This window comes from Myotis lucifugus, unplaced genomic scaffold (genome assembly GCF_000147115.1).
Source record: "Myotis lucifugus unplaced genomic scaffold, Myoluc2.0 scaffold_152, whole genome shotgun sequence".
In the NCBI taxonomy this organism is placed as follows: Eukaryota; Metazoa; Chordata; class Mammalia; order Chiroptera; family Vespertilionidae; genus Myotis; species Myotis lucifugus.
Genome location: NW_005871200.1, coordinates 1068281 through 1084871, shown reverse-complemented (window position 1 = coordinate 1084871; position 16591 = coordinate 1068281). Strand labels below are relative to the sequence as shown.

At 35.7% G+C, this 16591-nt stretch overlaps 1 protein-coding gene across 13 annotated transcripts in view; it reads left to right on the top strand.

Annotated features, from left to right (window-relative positions):
• SNX14 (sorting nexin 14) overlaps positions 1-16372 on the top strand; it is a 74050-nt gene extending 57678 nt beyond the window's left edge. For all 13 annotated transcript variants that reach the window (XM_023759349.1, XM_014461378.2, XM_006095338.3 and 10 more), the window contains 11 exons: positions 1150-1233; positions 3015-3115; positions 5197-5308; positions 9026-9066; positions 9206-9325; positions 11014-11137; positions 11409-11573; positions 11751-11846; positions 14011-14102; positions 14935-14991; positions 16166-16372. In XM_023759349.1, coding sequence (XP_023615117.1) covers positions 1150-1233; positions 3015-3115; positions 5197-5308; positions 9026-9066; positions 9206-9325; positions 11014-11137; positions 11409-11573; positions 11751-11846; positions 14011-14102; positions 14935-14991; positions 16166-16204 — 1031 coding nt within the window. In that variant the 3' untranslated portion in view covers positions 16205-16372. The remainder of the gene's footprint in view (positions 1-1149; positions 1234-3014; positions 3116-5196; positions 5309-9025; positions 9067-9205; positions 9326-11013; positions 11138-11408; positions 11574-11750; positions 11847-14010; positions 14103-14934; positions 14992-16165) is intronic.
• The last annotated feature ends 219 nt before the right edge of the window (positions 16373-16591 follow it).

Genomic DNA, 16591 nt, shown 5'->3' with positions numbered 1-16591 from the left:
GTTGTTTGGTCATCCCTCACTAACCCCCCTGCTGGCCTGGTCGTAGGCAGCCAGATTGTGAGGGCGTGATGGTCAATTTGCATATTACCTCTTTATTATATAGGATAGTGCTGTTCTCTCCTATATACTAAAAGCCTAATATGCTAAGTGTCTGGTCATCCGGTCGGCCATTCAATCAATCAAAACGTAATATGTTAATGATATGCTAAGGCCACTCAACCGCTTGCTATGGCGTGCACTGACCACCAGGTGGCAGATGCTCTGACGGGTAAATTAGCTTGCTGCTGGGTCTGGCCAATTGGGACTGAGCGAGATGGGCCGGACACACCCTGGAGCCCTCCCGCGGTCCCTCCTGGCTGGCCAACTTCCCATGTCCCTCCCAAGCCCTGATCATGCACCACTGGGGTCCCTCGGCCTGGCCCTCTCACAATCCGGGCTGAGGGACCCCTCCTGAGTGCATGAATTTCGTGCTCCTGGCCTCTAGTACTGTATAATTAGTAAATATTTGTGATACCCAAAATTGACTATAAATTTTTTATGAAATACATCATTTTTGTGAAATTTAAAAAATAATCATAATTGAATAATTTTAAAAAAATATATTTTATTGGTTTTTTACAGAGAGGAAGGGAGAGGGAGAGAGAGAGAGAGAGTTAGAAACATTGATGAGAGAGAAGCATCGATTAGCCGCCTCTGCACAACCCCACCGGAGATATGCCCGCAACCAAGGCACACGCCCCTGACCGGAATTGAACCCGGAACCCCCCAGTCCGTGGGCCAACGCTCTACCCACTGAGCCAAACCAGTCAGGGCTGAATAATTTTTTGAAGTTGCTGTCAGCTCTATGATTCTGTTGCAGAAAATATATTTATTATTGAGATAACTTCATAAATAGGTGAAATTATCAAAGTTTTCTAAATAATTTAAAATTAAAATATGGGATAAAATACATTAATAGAGTGATAACAAGAAATAATAAATTATTAAGACTGGAATAATTTCCAGCTCTGTATACTTAACGTTTTATTTATTTATTTATTTTTTTATTTTATTTTATTTTTTTACTTAACGTTTTAAATACTGCATTCTATTAATAATAATGGTTTATAAAATGATTTATTACTCAGGGTATGTTCATTCAATTTACAGTTGGGCATGAGCCTGAACATTGGTCTGTCTATAGAAGATATCTTGAATTCTATGTACTTGAATCAAAACTAACAGAATTTCATGGTATGTTGTCCTTTTTGTATAAAACATTACATTTCAGCCTTAGCTTTCTTGGAAGTTGTTGAGCCAGATTAATTTTTTAATTTTAAGTAATAGTAACAAGGAAATGTAACAGTGACACCTATGTACATTTGATAATAGGGCATCCTGTTTTTATCTTAGTTCTGCTTGTTTATATTTTATTAATTTGTTGTTGTTATGTTATTTTTTTGTTAATCCTCACCTGAGGATATTTTTCCATTGATATTTAGAGAGAATGGAAGGGAGTGGGGGAGATAGAGGGAGAGAAACATCGATGTGAGAGAGACTCATCAATTGGTTGCCTCCTGCACGCAAGGGCCAGGGATTGAGCCTGCAACCAAGATACGTGCTCTTGACCAGAATTAAACCCAGAACCCTTCAGTCCATGGGCTATCCATTGAGCCAAACCAGCTACAGCTATTTTACAAATTTTTACAGTGCACATAAATTGCTTTTCAAATAATAATATTAAAATGTGAAATATAGCTGTTTTTAAATTATGTCTTAGAAAAGGTTCTCTTTCCAATTTGATTTTTGTTTAACTTGATGTGTGGATAATTTAAACCAGGCATTTCAGAGTTGTTCTTATTTTACCATTACCTTTCTTGGTAGACATGTTTACTGTGCATCATGGCAAATGTTTTTTGGTGTAAAGGATGATGCTCCAACCAACTGAACCACCCAGCCAGGGCCAAATATCTGGCAAATGTCTTAATTTAGCTTTTATATTTAGACATGGAAACCAAACTTGTAGATGAATGCTTCTTTTGAGAATAGATCAACCAGAAAAGGGGAGCATTTTTCCTTTTTTGTTCTCCCCTCCCAGTCTCTCCTATCTACCCACTTATATTAGTTAATAGCAGGGATATAATTATGAAGTATTTCCAATCATTTTGTATGCAGGTTGGTGGGTTTGATTTATGTATTCTGAATTCTTTTATTTTAGAAAAACTCTGTGTAATGTCCCCTGATCCAAAATCAGGTTGGTTCTAAATTGAGAAGGGCAGGGAACCTTCTTTACCCTATTATAAGAGCAAATCCCATGATAAAGAGATTATAGGAAGCTAAAAAAAAATGCAGGGTTCCACTCCATACTTTTTGCCTACATTTTGATGTTGTATTTATCTTTAAATTATTTTCTCTTTGTCTCTGCCAATCTCATGCAATGCTGTCCTTGTCTTGTTCTTTCTCTGAGAACTTTTCCTTTGGTTTAGAGTTGAGAGAAGATTATTTATCCTCATACTTTAAAATCCCAGATTAATCAAAGTTGGATTCCCAGCAATATTTTTCCCTTTTGGTACTAAAATTTCCAAAGTCAGCCCTGTCTGAGGAAGTACATCCATGGTTTTTAAATTTTGTTTTTAACCTTATATGGCATTGGCAATATAATTTTTTTCCCATGAGAGAAAAGGTATTTCTTTAGTAAGATTTTGTCTAGTAAAATTCCACTGATTTCAAAATAATCTCATGATAATTTTTTGAATCTTTTAAAAAAAAACTAATATAGAAGGTTAAATATATCTGTGTTGGTAAAAGAGTGGTGATATTTTGGATATCAGTAGACTCAAGTTCTTTGGTTTGAATTTCTATGCTCTCTGGTTTTGCCTTTTAAAGGATAATGACACATCTCTACAAGGCAGCATTGTGGATATTAATTTGTTGTAGTATATTATAAATTAGGTTTTTAAAGCAGTAGCAGAATATAGTAATAACTTTCATATTTATTAATGAAATAAATTTATTCATATTTATTCATATTTCAGGCACATTTCCTGATGCCCAGCTTCCTTCCAAGAGAATCATTGGTCCCAAAAATTATGAGTTCTTAAAGTCAAAGAGAGAAGAATTTCAAGAATATTTACAGGTATAGCACCAACTTAATTTAGAACATTGCCTGCTAATTATAGCATTCTCTGATTTGTCTTTTTTTCTCTTGTATATATATGCTTTGCTTTACAAATACTCATCAATGTCGATTTATAAAATTCTTTTATTTAAATTTTTTATGTGAAGATGAATTATTGTCAAGAGTATATTTTGAAAAAATTTATAACTAATGAAATACCAGATATTTTCCTAAAGGAAAGAAAGTCTTATGTTAGGCTTAGTTTTGGTGTTGGAAGTTAAAGTAAAGAAGCAAAAACTTTGGTGTAAAAGATTAAATACATTCTAAGAATACAAAATAGTTTTTGTTATTTTTGTCTTATTCTTTGATTTTTGTTCAGCACTTTCTGAACTTCAGAATCTTCCCTCCTGTTTATTCCTTAATTCTTTTCCTTTTTAAATTTGAAGGTGTTTTTCCAGTTTCTTGGGATATCTTGACTCTACTATTTACCACTTGGAAGTGAATTCTATTTTTCTCAGTGTGTGATCATTGTGTTATGTAAACAATGCAATTGGTATATTTTTTTTCATTATTGGTACATTCAGCTTAAAAGTTACTTGCTTGAGACTTCTCTAAAATTAATAACCATCTTTCTTTAATCAAGTGCATAATACCAGAGTGGATATTTCTGTTTTATTTTTTTTAAAACAGCTTTCTTATTTGGACATGCAATTTTGTAGTTTTTATTAAGTGTTAACTCAGTTAAATTTGGTTACCTTATAGCCAAAAATAATTACTTGATAAAATAAAAATATTCAACAGTATAAAGAGGTATTTAAATTTTATTTTCTGTATTTGAACTGTTGAATACTTTAACTCAGAAAGCATTTTTTATATAATTCTTTTGGTGGTATAACAATTGAAATATGAATTAACTATTTACTACAAGGGTATCTGAACACAACACATAGTAGTGTTAACCTGTGTCTTTACTGATATCATTAACTCATTATTGAACCAATTACTTCTTTCTAAGAACTCTAGAGTACCTCATTCTAGAAGAAATATTTTCTGGTAATACGGAATTAAAAGTTACATTATTGGTACTTTATCTAATACAAGGTGGGGTAAGAGTAGGTTTACAGTTCTATGGAAAATGATACAATAATTAATAAATAATAATACAAGAATAAACTGTTTTGTGTACTTACAACTATACACCTACTTTTGCCTGACCCTGTAGATTTGTGCTCATTAAGTTTTGTGACTCTTTTGTAGTTACAAAACTGAATATTAGGCAAGATTGGGTTAGTTTTGGCTTTAAAGTTTTGGCTATATTCTTACAAGTCAGTATGTCTTGTAAGAATATAGTGTTACAAGAAGACTAGACAACAGATTTTCCAAGTTATTTCACATTTCTACATTTAGTTTTTGCTAACTTCTTTATGCCAACTTCTTTTAATTATCAAGATAGTTGTATGATATTGTAATAATTGTGTTATAGTTGAAAAACTGAGAAATAATATTAGCTAATGTTTAATTTTCCTTCCTGTGTATCAGGTAGGTTCTAAATGCTTTATATAACAACATTATAAAGTAGGTAGTGTTATTTTTCATTTTATGCATGCAGTAACTGACTCTTAGGCAATTTAGGAACTTTTCTAGGGGCACCAAGTTAACACATAGAAGAATCAGAATTAAAACCCATTCATGTCTGACTGTAGGTTGAGGGCTTATCTGCTATATGATACTGTTCTTTCTATAAATATAGTTTTACTATTATTTTAAATATATTTTTATTGATTTCAGAGAGGAAGGGAGAGGAAGAGATAGAAATATCCATGATGAGAGAGAATCATGGATTGGCCACCTCCTGCACACCCCCCTACTGGGGATTGAGCCTGCCAACCCAGGCATGTGCCCTGACTGGGAATCGAACCTGTGACTTCCTGGTTCATAGGTTGATGCTGAACCACCGAGCCATGCCAGCCGGGCTCTAGTTTTATTATTATTCTGAATATGAAATAGCTTTTGAGGATTTAAAATTGCTTTCTTGGTTTAAAATAGTTTTGATTATCCTTCTAGATATTTAAACTTTTTTCTTATTTTGTTCATTCAAGAAACTTCTGCAGCATCCAGAGCTGAGCAATAGTCAACTTCTGGCAGATTTCCTCTCCCCCAATGGTGGAGAAACACAATTTCTTGATAAGATACTACCAGATGTAAATCTTGGTAAGTTGAAGTAGAGAATCATATATAAGAGGATAAACGTAAAATAATCAGCATTTTCAGATTAATTTAGAAAAAGGGTTTATGTAATGAAGGACTTCTTATACACTGTTAGTAGGAATATAAATTGGAAACCACTTGAAAAAAGTTAAATGATAAAACTAAATGACCCAGCAGTTCCTCTCTGTGATATATACTCATCTACATATCTACACTAATAAAAGAGAAAAATGGTAATTGGCGTACGACCGCTACCCTTCCCATTGGCTAATCAGCATATCCTTATGCAAATTAACTGTCAGCCAAGATGGCGGCCGGCAGCCAGGCAGCTGGAAGCGAACGTGAGGCTTGCTTCCTCCAGGAACTGCAGATTCCAACGTTCCTTGCCGGCCTTGCCGGCCTCTGAGCTGGCAGTTTGAAACATTCTAACAAATATAGGAGCCGGGATCTCAGAGCTGAAGTTATACATTGAACGGCAAACAAACCAGCAGCGGAAGCCTCAGAGCTAGAGCCAGAGCTAAAGCTGGCCCAGAAGAAAAAAAAAAAGAAAAAAAGGAGCGGTTGAGAGCTTCAGTCAGCCTGAAAGCAGCCCTCAGCCCCTCACCCAGTCTGGCCAGGCACCCCAGTGGGGACCCCCACCCTGAAGGGTGTGTGACCAGCTGCAAACAGCCATCATCCCCTCATCCAGGCTGGCCAGGCACCCCAGTGGGGACCCCCACCCTGATCCAGGACACCCTTCAGGGCAAACCAGCCGGCCCCCAGGCCTCTATCCTATATAGTAAAAGGGTAATATGCCTCCCAGCACCAGGATCAGCGGAGCCACAAGGCCTCCTGGCACCAGATCAGCATGACAGGGTGCAGCGCCCAAACCCCCTGATCACCCTGTGGCTCTGTGTGTGACAGGGTGTGGCATCCCAACCCCCTGATCGGCCCTGCTCTGTGTGTGACAGGGTGAGGTGCCCCAACACCCCCCCCCCCCACGGGCCCTGCTCTGTGTGTGACGGGGTAGAGCCATAACCTCCCCATCGGCCCTGCCCTGAGTGTGACAGTGGCGGCGCCCCAACCCCCTGATCGGCCCTGCTCTGTGGGTGATAGAGGGCGGCACCCCAACCCCCTGATCCGCCCTGCTGTGTGTGTGACAGGGGGCGGTGCCCTAACTCCCCTATCAGCCCTACTCTGTGCGTGACAGGGGGGAGCTCCCCAACCCCCTGATGGGCCCTGCTCTGTGCGTGACGGGGGGGGGGGCAGTGCCCCAACCCCCTGATTGGCCCTGCTCTGTGAGTGACAGGGGGCAGCGCCCCAACCCCCTGATTGGCCCTGCTCTGTGCATCACAGGGGGTGGCTCCGCAACCTCCCCATTGACCCTGCCTTGAGTGTGATAGGGGGTGGTGCCCCAACCCCCCAATCAGCCCTACCCTGAGCGTGACTGAGGGTGGCATCACAACCTCCCAATCCGCCCTGCTCTGTGCATGACAGGGGGCGGCGCCCCAACTCCCCAATCAGCCCTGCTCTGAGCCCGACCAGGGGCTGCACCTAGGGATTGGGCCTGCCCTCTGCCACCCAGGAGCAGGCCTAAGCCAGCAGGTCGTTATCTCCCGAGGGGTCCTAGACTGCGAGAGGGCACAGGCCGGGCTGAGGGACCCCCCCTTCCCCCCTGAGTGCACAAATTTTTGTGCACCGGGCCTCTAGTTATATATATAAAAGCCTAATATGCAAATTGTCCCTGTGATTGCTTGCTATGATGTGTGCTGACCACCAGGGTGCAGCGCGGAATGAAGGAAGGCCCCAACCGGCAGCCAAAAGGCCCTGATCGGCCCTGATCGCCAGCCAGGCCTAGGGACCCTATCTGTGCACCTGGCCTCTAGTATATTCATATTTAAGAATGTTCATAGTAGCATTGTTTATAATAGCCCAAAATGGAAGTAATACAAATGTTCATCAGCAATAGAATGGACAGATAAATTATGGTAGATTCATAAAAGGAATACCTATAGCAATGAATACCTATAGCATGTAGCTTGCAGCAGTGTCGATAATCTTAAAAACATATTGAATTAAAGAAGCAAGGCACAAAATAATATATATAGCATGATTTCTTTTATATAAAGTTAAATATAAACCAAGCTAATATAATCTGGAAAAGTTTAAATAAAATTGTTAAAGATACTAATGGAAGAAAAGAAGTATTTCTCAATATATTTTACATAATGCAATCTTAAGTCTATATAGACCTAAAGGAATTAAATATTACAAGTAGGCATTTAGCTTTTATCTGTATTTCTATCTCTCCAAATGAATATATTTAGTTGAGCCAACATATTTAGTATGTGTGTGTGTTTGAGGTTTCTTCTTATCAGGGGAAATAGTAGAGGGGATAGAATTGGATAGACCTGGTTACTGAAGGTTTGACTGAAGGAGAAGAAATATTCAAAGCGAAACCAGGTTTCTATTTAAACAACTGGATGAATGCTGTTACTTGCTGATACAGGGAATAAATTAAGAGCAGTTCTGAACTTGCTGAGTTTATAGAATTTAATTGATGTTTTATCAGGCAGGAGAGGCCAAGAGATAGGCAAGGAGTAGATTTGAATGTTATTTGAAATAAGATTGAGCAAATCATTTGGCTCAAGAAGAGCATGTACTAGAGAGAAAAGCATAGAATGAAGCCCTATAATTTAATGACATTTGGAAATTCTAAGAGGGAGGAGTGGCTTATGGGGGTACCAAAGAGAAATAGCCTGATGGGATGGTTGGGTGGTTTGCATGTCATAAAACAATTTCAATTTTTAATTTCTATTATTATCACTCTCCCTATTGCCATAAGTCTACTTTTTTCTAAATTGAACTGAAAGAAATTTAAGTGCTATTTATCAACTTTGACTTATTTTTACAGTCATTTCTAAATGCTTGAGAAAAACTTAAGAAATTTGATATTTTATAACAAGGGAACCTAGAGCTAAAAATCAAGAAGAAATTTTGGTTAAACAGGATTAGAATGTACTTAATTGAAAATGTTGAATATAGGCTACTCAAATAGCCAATTTAAATGTAGCAATTTTAAAACTTTTTTCTTTTGACGAACTTTTGTATACTTTTATATACCTTTATATATTCACCATTGTTTAAAATCTTTTGAAAAACATTTTAAAAAATATATTTTATTGATTTTTTTTTACAGAGAGGAAGGGAGAGAGATAGAGAGCTAGAAACATTGATGAGAGAGTAACATCGATCAGCTGCCTCCTGCACACCCCTGACTGGGGATGTGCCCGCAACCAAGGTACATGCCTGGACTGGAATCGAACCTGGGACCCTTCAGTCCGCAGGCCGACGCTCTATCTACTGAGCCAAACCGGTTAGGGCTGAAAACCTTTTTTTATGGAAAATTTAATATATACACAAAAGTAGAGAAATTTCAATGAACTCTCTACTTTATTTCAACAGTTATCGACACTTTGCTTGTTCTGTCTCTTTCTCCACCCCCAACCCCAATTGGATTATTTTACAATAAATTCCAAATGTTGTATCTATAAATAGTTAAGTATACCATAGTTATTGTAGATTTCTGTTAAGTGTGAAGTGGGCAATTATACATATTTCTTACTATTTTACTTTTTACTTGGCAGGTGAGTATTTAAAATTACCTAGTGAAGTATTCATATAAACAATTACAATGTATATTATCCCTTCATAAAATTAATATTTTACTTTTAATTGCAGGGAAAATTATAAAATCTGTTCCTGGAAAACTAATGAAAGAGGTAAATAACTAATTTATGTGTATTCTATAATATAGTTAAAAGCATATTTAAATATTAATACATCTTAATGGGCTGTGTGATATTGAAAATCATAATCTTAATTTTTGATTTTCATACTGCGATCTCTGTCTTACCACAGAAAGGTCAGCATTTGGAACCTTTCATCATGAATTTCATTAATTCCTGTGAATCTCCAAAGCCTAAGCCATGTAAACCAGAACTGACCATTCTCAGCCCTACTTCAGAAAACAACAAGAAGGTATGAACATTACCTTAAAGAGCCATAAGTCTGAAGTTGTCTTACTTAAGATGACTTTTCTATTATAGGGAGAATCCTGTGTTAATGAAATGGATAGGACTTTTAATTTTTTCATATGGAGATCAGTTATACAGTGTAAGGAGGGTATTATGAATAGTTGCTTGGTTACTTCTTTAACAGGTTAAATATTTCTTTATTTGCAGACTTCTACCATTACTATATTTGGAGGATTTTTTTTTATACTCATCCGAGGATATTTTTTCCATTGACTTTTAGAGAGAGTGTGGAAGGGAGGTAGGGTAGGGAGGGGAGAGAGAGAGAGAGAGAGAGAGAGAGAGAGAGAGAGAGAGGAGAGAGGAGAGAGAAACATCGCTGTGAGAGAGACACATCTACTGGTTGCCTCACACACACACCTCTACTGGGGCTGGGGAATGAACCTGCAACTGAGGTACGTGCCCTTGACAGGGAATTGAACCCATGACTCTTTGGTCCAAGAGCTGATGCTCTAACCACTGAGAAAACCAGCCAGGGCTGGGGGATTTTTTTAAAAGTGGTTTTCTGAGGTTATAAATCACCAACTTCCAATAATCAAGAAGTTACTTGCTAGAATGTATTTATGTTTATTTGATGGTATTACTAATGTTAATAGTTTATAAAGTATCTTATCTATTCATTAAACAAATATTTTATTGTGTGCTTACTATTGAGTGTTAGGCACTGGGAATATATATTCCCTATCTGTAAGTAGCTCAGTTTAGTATCAGAGTAGGGCCCAGCCTCGGGACCATCTTCTCTCCCAAAACACCTTCATTTTTGTTGTTACTATAACTTTATTGTTGGTAAACAGAAATAGAGTTGATTTTTGTGAATTGATTTTTAATTCAGTAATTTTGCAAGACTTGTATTAAGTTTAGTAATATATTTATTAATGCTTTTAGATTTACAGACTTATCTGCAAATGATGGCAGTTTTATTTCAATTATGGCTAGGATCTGCTATATAAAGGAAGTGATTTCAGTGTTTCACCATGAAATAGTACATTTTTCATAGATATCCTTTATGGGGTTTAGGAAGTTTACATTTTTGTTTATCCTATCCTTGTCAGGTTTTGGTATTGAGTTAGATTAACCTTTTTCTTTTAGCTGGTAGAGTTATTAGAATTATTAGTTTTTTAAATAATTGATAGAATTTGTTGGTAAAGTCATCTAGACCTTGAGTTTTGTTTGTAGGAACATTTTTTTTACAACTAGATTTAATTTTGTTAATGATTATAATCTCTAGGTTTATTATTTTATGAATTAATTTTTGATAGGTTATATTTTTTAGCGAATTTTTCATTTTATCTAAAGTTGAAAATCTTTTGGCCTAAAGTTGTCAATAATATTCTTTTTATTTTCTCTGACATCATGAGTTATGTCCCCTTTTGTTTGTGTCTTCTTTTTCTTATCTTTTTTCATCAGTCTTGCCAAAGGTTTTGTCCTTTGGCATTATTGATCTTTTCTGTCTAACTTTTTTTAGTTCCTTAATATCTGCTATTTTATTATTATTGAGAATAGATACTTTTTACATAGTTTAAGGGTAAGTAGGGTTAAGATTTAGTTGAATTCCCTCATTCATAATTCTTTGTATCTTGTTTTTTTCACATTAATCAAAGTCTTATCTCTTTATTATTTCAACTTTTACTTTAGCTTTTCAATGACCTGTTTAAGAATAATGCAAACCGTGCTGAGAATACAGAAAGAAAGCAAAATAAGAATTATTTTATGGAGATGATGACTGTAGAAGGAGTTTATGATTACCTGATGTACGTAGGTAAGACGGATGTGGTTACTATTAAAATCTGTTTTTCATTCATGATTTATATTTCTTATGTGATGCAAATTAATGCTCTTAAGTATTGCCCTGTTATAATATTTTTAAAAATTGAAATTACTTTCTTTTAAGAATTCAATACAATTGGCCTTGGACATATTGAAGTTTACTAGTGTTAACAAATAAAATATTGACCATTTGTGTTTTTTATATCGGAAAATGTTAAAATATATATATATCTTAAATGAAATATTCCATGTGATCCTTTCAGGACGAGTGGTTTTCCAAGTTCCTGACTGGCTTCATCATCTCTTAATGGGAACTCGAATCCTCTTTAAAAACACCCTGGAAATGTATACTGACTACTATATTCACTGTAAACTACAACAGTTATTTCAGGAGCACCGTTTGGTCTCACTTATAACACTTCTCAGAGGTTTGTATTTTCTCATGTTTGTTTTATGTTTTGTGTACTCTTAATGATTTCAATCAGATCTAAAAGAGTGAGAAGTCTTGTTTTTATTTGGTTTATTAGTTTCTCTACTATGAGGAGATAAATACTTTGTGTAAGATAAGTGAAAATTCCAGCAAATATTTATTTTTCTCTTTTTAGATGCTGTATTCTGTGAAAACACTGAACCTCGCTCTCTCCAAGACAAACAAAAACGAGCAAAACAGACTTTCGACGAAATGATGAATTACATTCCAGGTGTAATATTTAAGTAGTAGTTTAATATAGATAAACACCACTTTGAGGTGAAATGTATAATAATTATTTAAAGCTAATTTTTACTCTGAGTTTTCATTTTAGAAATAGTTCTAAGGGCCAATTAAAATTCATTCATTCGTTAAATAAAATTTGGTTTTATGATGATAGCACTAAGAACTTTAAGACAAGGCTATTTCCATGCACACAAATAGACAGATTCTTTTGGTAATATCTTATAATCAGAGTAGTTAGTGGGACAGTTGGAGTCCTGCTGTCCACTCTACCATGAGAAGAGCTATGCTAGTGTGTATGACTAAAAAATCAAAATTCATTCCAAATTTATTGAACACCTTACATGTGCCAGACACTGTGCAGAATGAAAGGGATAAAAAAAATATACTTGGATAGCTCAAGTCTAGCAGGAAGACAGACATGCAGTCAAAACATACATGTGAATAGAGTCATGTGTCTCAAAGGGAAAGGATGATCACCTCTCCCGTAAAGGAGGTAGGCTCAGGCCACCAAGTAAGTGAATGGTAGTCACCTCTTACTGAGATGGGAAATACAAGGAAAAAATGTCAAGGGGTCAAAGCAGAGGATACTTGGTTTAGGACATTTTAAGTGTGAAGTGCCTGTACATTATTCAGGAGGAAATGGCTAGCAGTAAGCATTTAGCTGTCCAAGTTTGGGAATTGGAGGAAAGATATGGGAGTCACGTGTGAGGGATAATAATACCTGGGAAGAAAATATAGAGAAGGAATTCAAGAGGGCTTAGGACTGTACCTTTCAGAATTCTCATCATTGAAAAATTAGTCCCAGAATAGTAGTTCTGCTACTCTGTGTGAGGACAATTAAGTTAAATCCCTGGTCTGAATGTAAAAGTGAACAAAAGCTATTTTTGAGTAAATCTTCTGTAGGTAAATGATGAAATAAATGATGAAATAATTTATTACCTGTTTCATAATATGATATAGCATTCATGGTTTTGACAGCGTTAGTTTTGCTATTCAGGAACGTAATAATTTGTTATTTTGCTGAGGCATAATTGAATCACATCTACTTGAAGACTTTCATTTGGGAAGGAGCAATTTAGCTAGTGAGTAAGCTTAGCATGTTATTCTGTTGCCTTTTACTCCTCATTTCTTAGTGACTCCTGAAGGATCTGAAAGGATAATTTATTTTTGTCTGTTATGCTCCATGCATATTAACTGGGAAATTCTATGTAGTATTGGTGAATTAGAGGATTTAAAAAGATCCATATTGGGTTACTTACATAGCTTAAAAATATCAAGGATCTGCTATGCATCTTGTAAATTAAATTTGGCCTTTGCCTCTTAGGGTTAGATTTACCTCATAGAAACACACCTAAATGGAGAATTTTCTATGAGCAGCATTAAGAGTTCCATGATGATTGGGGGGAAGGGACAAATATTTGAGCAACTTGTTTACTTATGAATGATTTTCTTTTCCTGTTTGGGGGAAAACATTCAGCAGAGATTTTAATAAGGACTGACTTTTTGGGTAACAAGTGATACATGACACTTTCTGGATCCTAAATTAGTGTTTAAACATTTCCTAAAAGGATTGTTCTGTGAGACAGTTAATAGTAATTATGCAAATAGTACAGAAACAAAATGGTCATATTCATTTAGGAAAGTCTATGTTAAAAATTAAATTAAACATTTTTTGATATTAAGATATTCAAATATGAAAATATATATTAAAAGTAGGGGCCATCCTCTTCCTACCCTCCAGAAATAGCTGTGTGCACCAGTTGGTGTTAATTCTCACAGACATTTTTCTGTGCATTTCTATATATATATGTACAAATGTATAGACATAATTTTAGGATTTTATTTTGTTTTCCCTGAATGGAATAATACAGTATGTATTATTTTCAAACTTTTATCCCTTAATAGTATAGGCAGATTTCTTTACTGTGACATTCCATATGCTTGCAATATGCTTTGTGCATTATGACTCTCCAAAAAGAGGATCCTGATACTTCATTTCTTAACCTGACCACAGAACCCTTGCAGAAACCCTGGTTTAGAAAATTCTGATTTAGTGTTTGCATAATATCCGGGAAACAGGGTGGAGATTTTCTTTTATGAACTAGTTAATGATGAGTCACTTTATAATATAAAATTGCTTTCTTGTTTAGATGTGATTGTCAAGTGTATTGGTGAAGAAGCCAAGTATGAAAGCATCAGGCTTCTATTTGATGGCTTACAGCAGCCAGTTCTCAACAAGCAGGTAAAATTCATTAAAGCAGGTTGACTAGAGTTGGCTGGGTTTGGTGAATGGCACAGTAGGGGGCCTGGTATATTATTAACTGTGAAGTGACACTATATTAAATCAAGGCAGCATAATTCAAACATTCAAATAGAAAAAAGTGTGTTTTGTTTGTGCTACACTTGTTAGGTAATTACTGTTTTTATTTAGCATGATTTGTTTTGATTTAAAACAAACATTCATTGTAGAAAAATTGGGATATACAGAAATTTCATGAAATAAAGTAAAAATTTAAAAATTGAGAATTTCATCTTTCAGATAACATAATTTCTTTAAAATTTCAGATAAAATTTCTTTAAAATTTTTGTTACATATAAAATATCTAACATAAAATGAGTTATGAGGCATAATAATAAACTGTCCACATGTGAACACATGAGTATCTAACAATGGACTTAAGAATAGAGCATTATCGTCCTAGCCAGTTTGGCTCAGCAGATAGAACATTGGCCTGCAGACTGAAGGGTCCCGGGTTCGATTTTGGTCAAGGGCACATGCCCAGGTTGTGGGCTTGATCCCCAGTAGGGAGTGTGCAGGAGGCAGCCGGTCAGTGATTCTCATCATTGATATTTCTATCTCTCTCCCTCTCACTTTCTTTCTGAAATCAATAAAAATATATTTAAACAAAATAGAGCATTATTGATACTACTGAAGCTACTTTTGTGCTTGTTTTATATTGTCAGTTCTATTCCCTGCCTTCCCATTTAGAAGTAACCACAGCCCTGAATTTTGTGTTTCTCAATTTTTATGTGTTGGTCTAATGCCTTAAAAAAATTTTTTTTTGGTGCTTTAGCTGACTTATGTTTTATTGGACATTGTGATACAAGAACTGTTTCCAGAGCTCAATAAGGTAACTAAAAATCAGCAATTTTATTCTTTGCTATTAATCATATGCTCTGACATTTATTTTAATAGGGCCATAAAAATTAAGAAAATCCTTGACTATGATCCTTTTAAATATGAACAACCTTAACAAATGGATCTTTGTATTTTCTTTATTCAGTGTGCTTAAATATAGAATGGATTTTGGTGGCAGGAACTGAATAGCCTTTGCCTTAACTTCATTCCTTCCTAATTAAAAGCAGAAAGGGACACTATACCCTGTAGTCTTTCCAGAGGAAGGTGTGAGGTTAAGTCCCAACACTAGAATGGCCAAGTTCTCCAGGCTGTCATCAGCAACACTGAATGCTGTGTAAGTCAGACTTGAGTATTTTTGAAGCAGCTGAATTTTAAAAAAGGATGGTAATTATTATCATTATATTGACTCTTGAGGATTTGGAGGTTAGAGCAAAGATTTAAGTTATTATTTTTTACTGTTTATATTTTTCTGACTATCCCCTTTGGTCAGATGAAATAACTGCTCTTCAAGGGTTTGGTATAGCATTGAAATACCAGTTTCATAGAGTAGAAGAATTCAGATTTGAACTATTTACCTATTAGCTTTCATTATAGTAATATTATATGTATATTAAAACAGGGTAGCAGTTATGGACATTTTATATTCAATTTACATGGAAATGAGTACAGAAAACCTTCAACTCTTTGTTTGAAATTTTATAAGGTCTGTCCCCATACCTTGCCATTTTTCTCATCCCTAAAACATAAGGCATATACCAGCTAATTTCTTTGTTATATCTATATTTATAAAAGCCTAAGCAACCGTTTGACTGGTAGCTATGATGTGCACTGACCACCAGGGGTCAGATGCTCAATGCTCAAGCATGGAAACCTGGAACAGACTGATGAATCTCAGAGGGAAGCAGGGAGGGGGAAGGGCGGTAAGAGATTAACCAAAGATCTTACATGCATATTAGAGGCCCGGTGCATGGATTCCTGCACTGGTGGGGTCCCTTGGCCTGGCCTGCAGGGACTGGGCTGAAACCATCAGTCTGACATCACCTGAGGGGTCCTGGATTGTGAGATGGCAATATTTGTGTCTTAGGTACACTGGAATTGTGGAACTGTTAGGCAGTTCATAAATGAACCTTATTGTCTTTTATTAAATGGACTTATTTTTTCTTTAGGTACAAAAGGAAGTTACCTCTGTGACGTCCTGGATGTAAACATTTGGATTTGGGATAGAATAACCAGTTAAAATTTCTGCTGTGCTAATGTAGTAGAAATATACTGTTTTTTCTTTTACTTTTGTATATTCTTGTATATATCATGTAATTCTGTCTCTGAGATTTTTTTGTTTTAATAAAGACTAACTTAATTATGATTAAAAGTGATTTGGTTTCATAGCCTTTTGTTTTACATTTGTTACCTAAATTCTATTAGAATATATGTCACTTGTATCCATTTTTTAAGAGATAATTCATAATCCTCTTCGGGCAAACAGATAAGGCTGACAACCTTTGTATTGTATCATTTTGAAAATAATTATGTTTAGTGTGGAGAAATAGGGGTAAGATCTTACTTGCTTTCTTATTTAGAGTTAATACATTTTA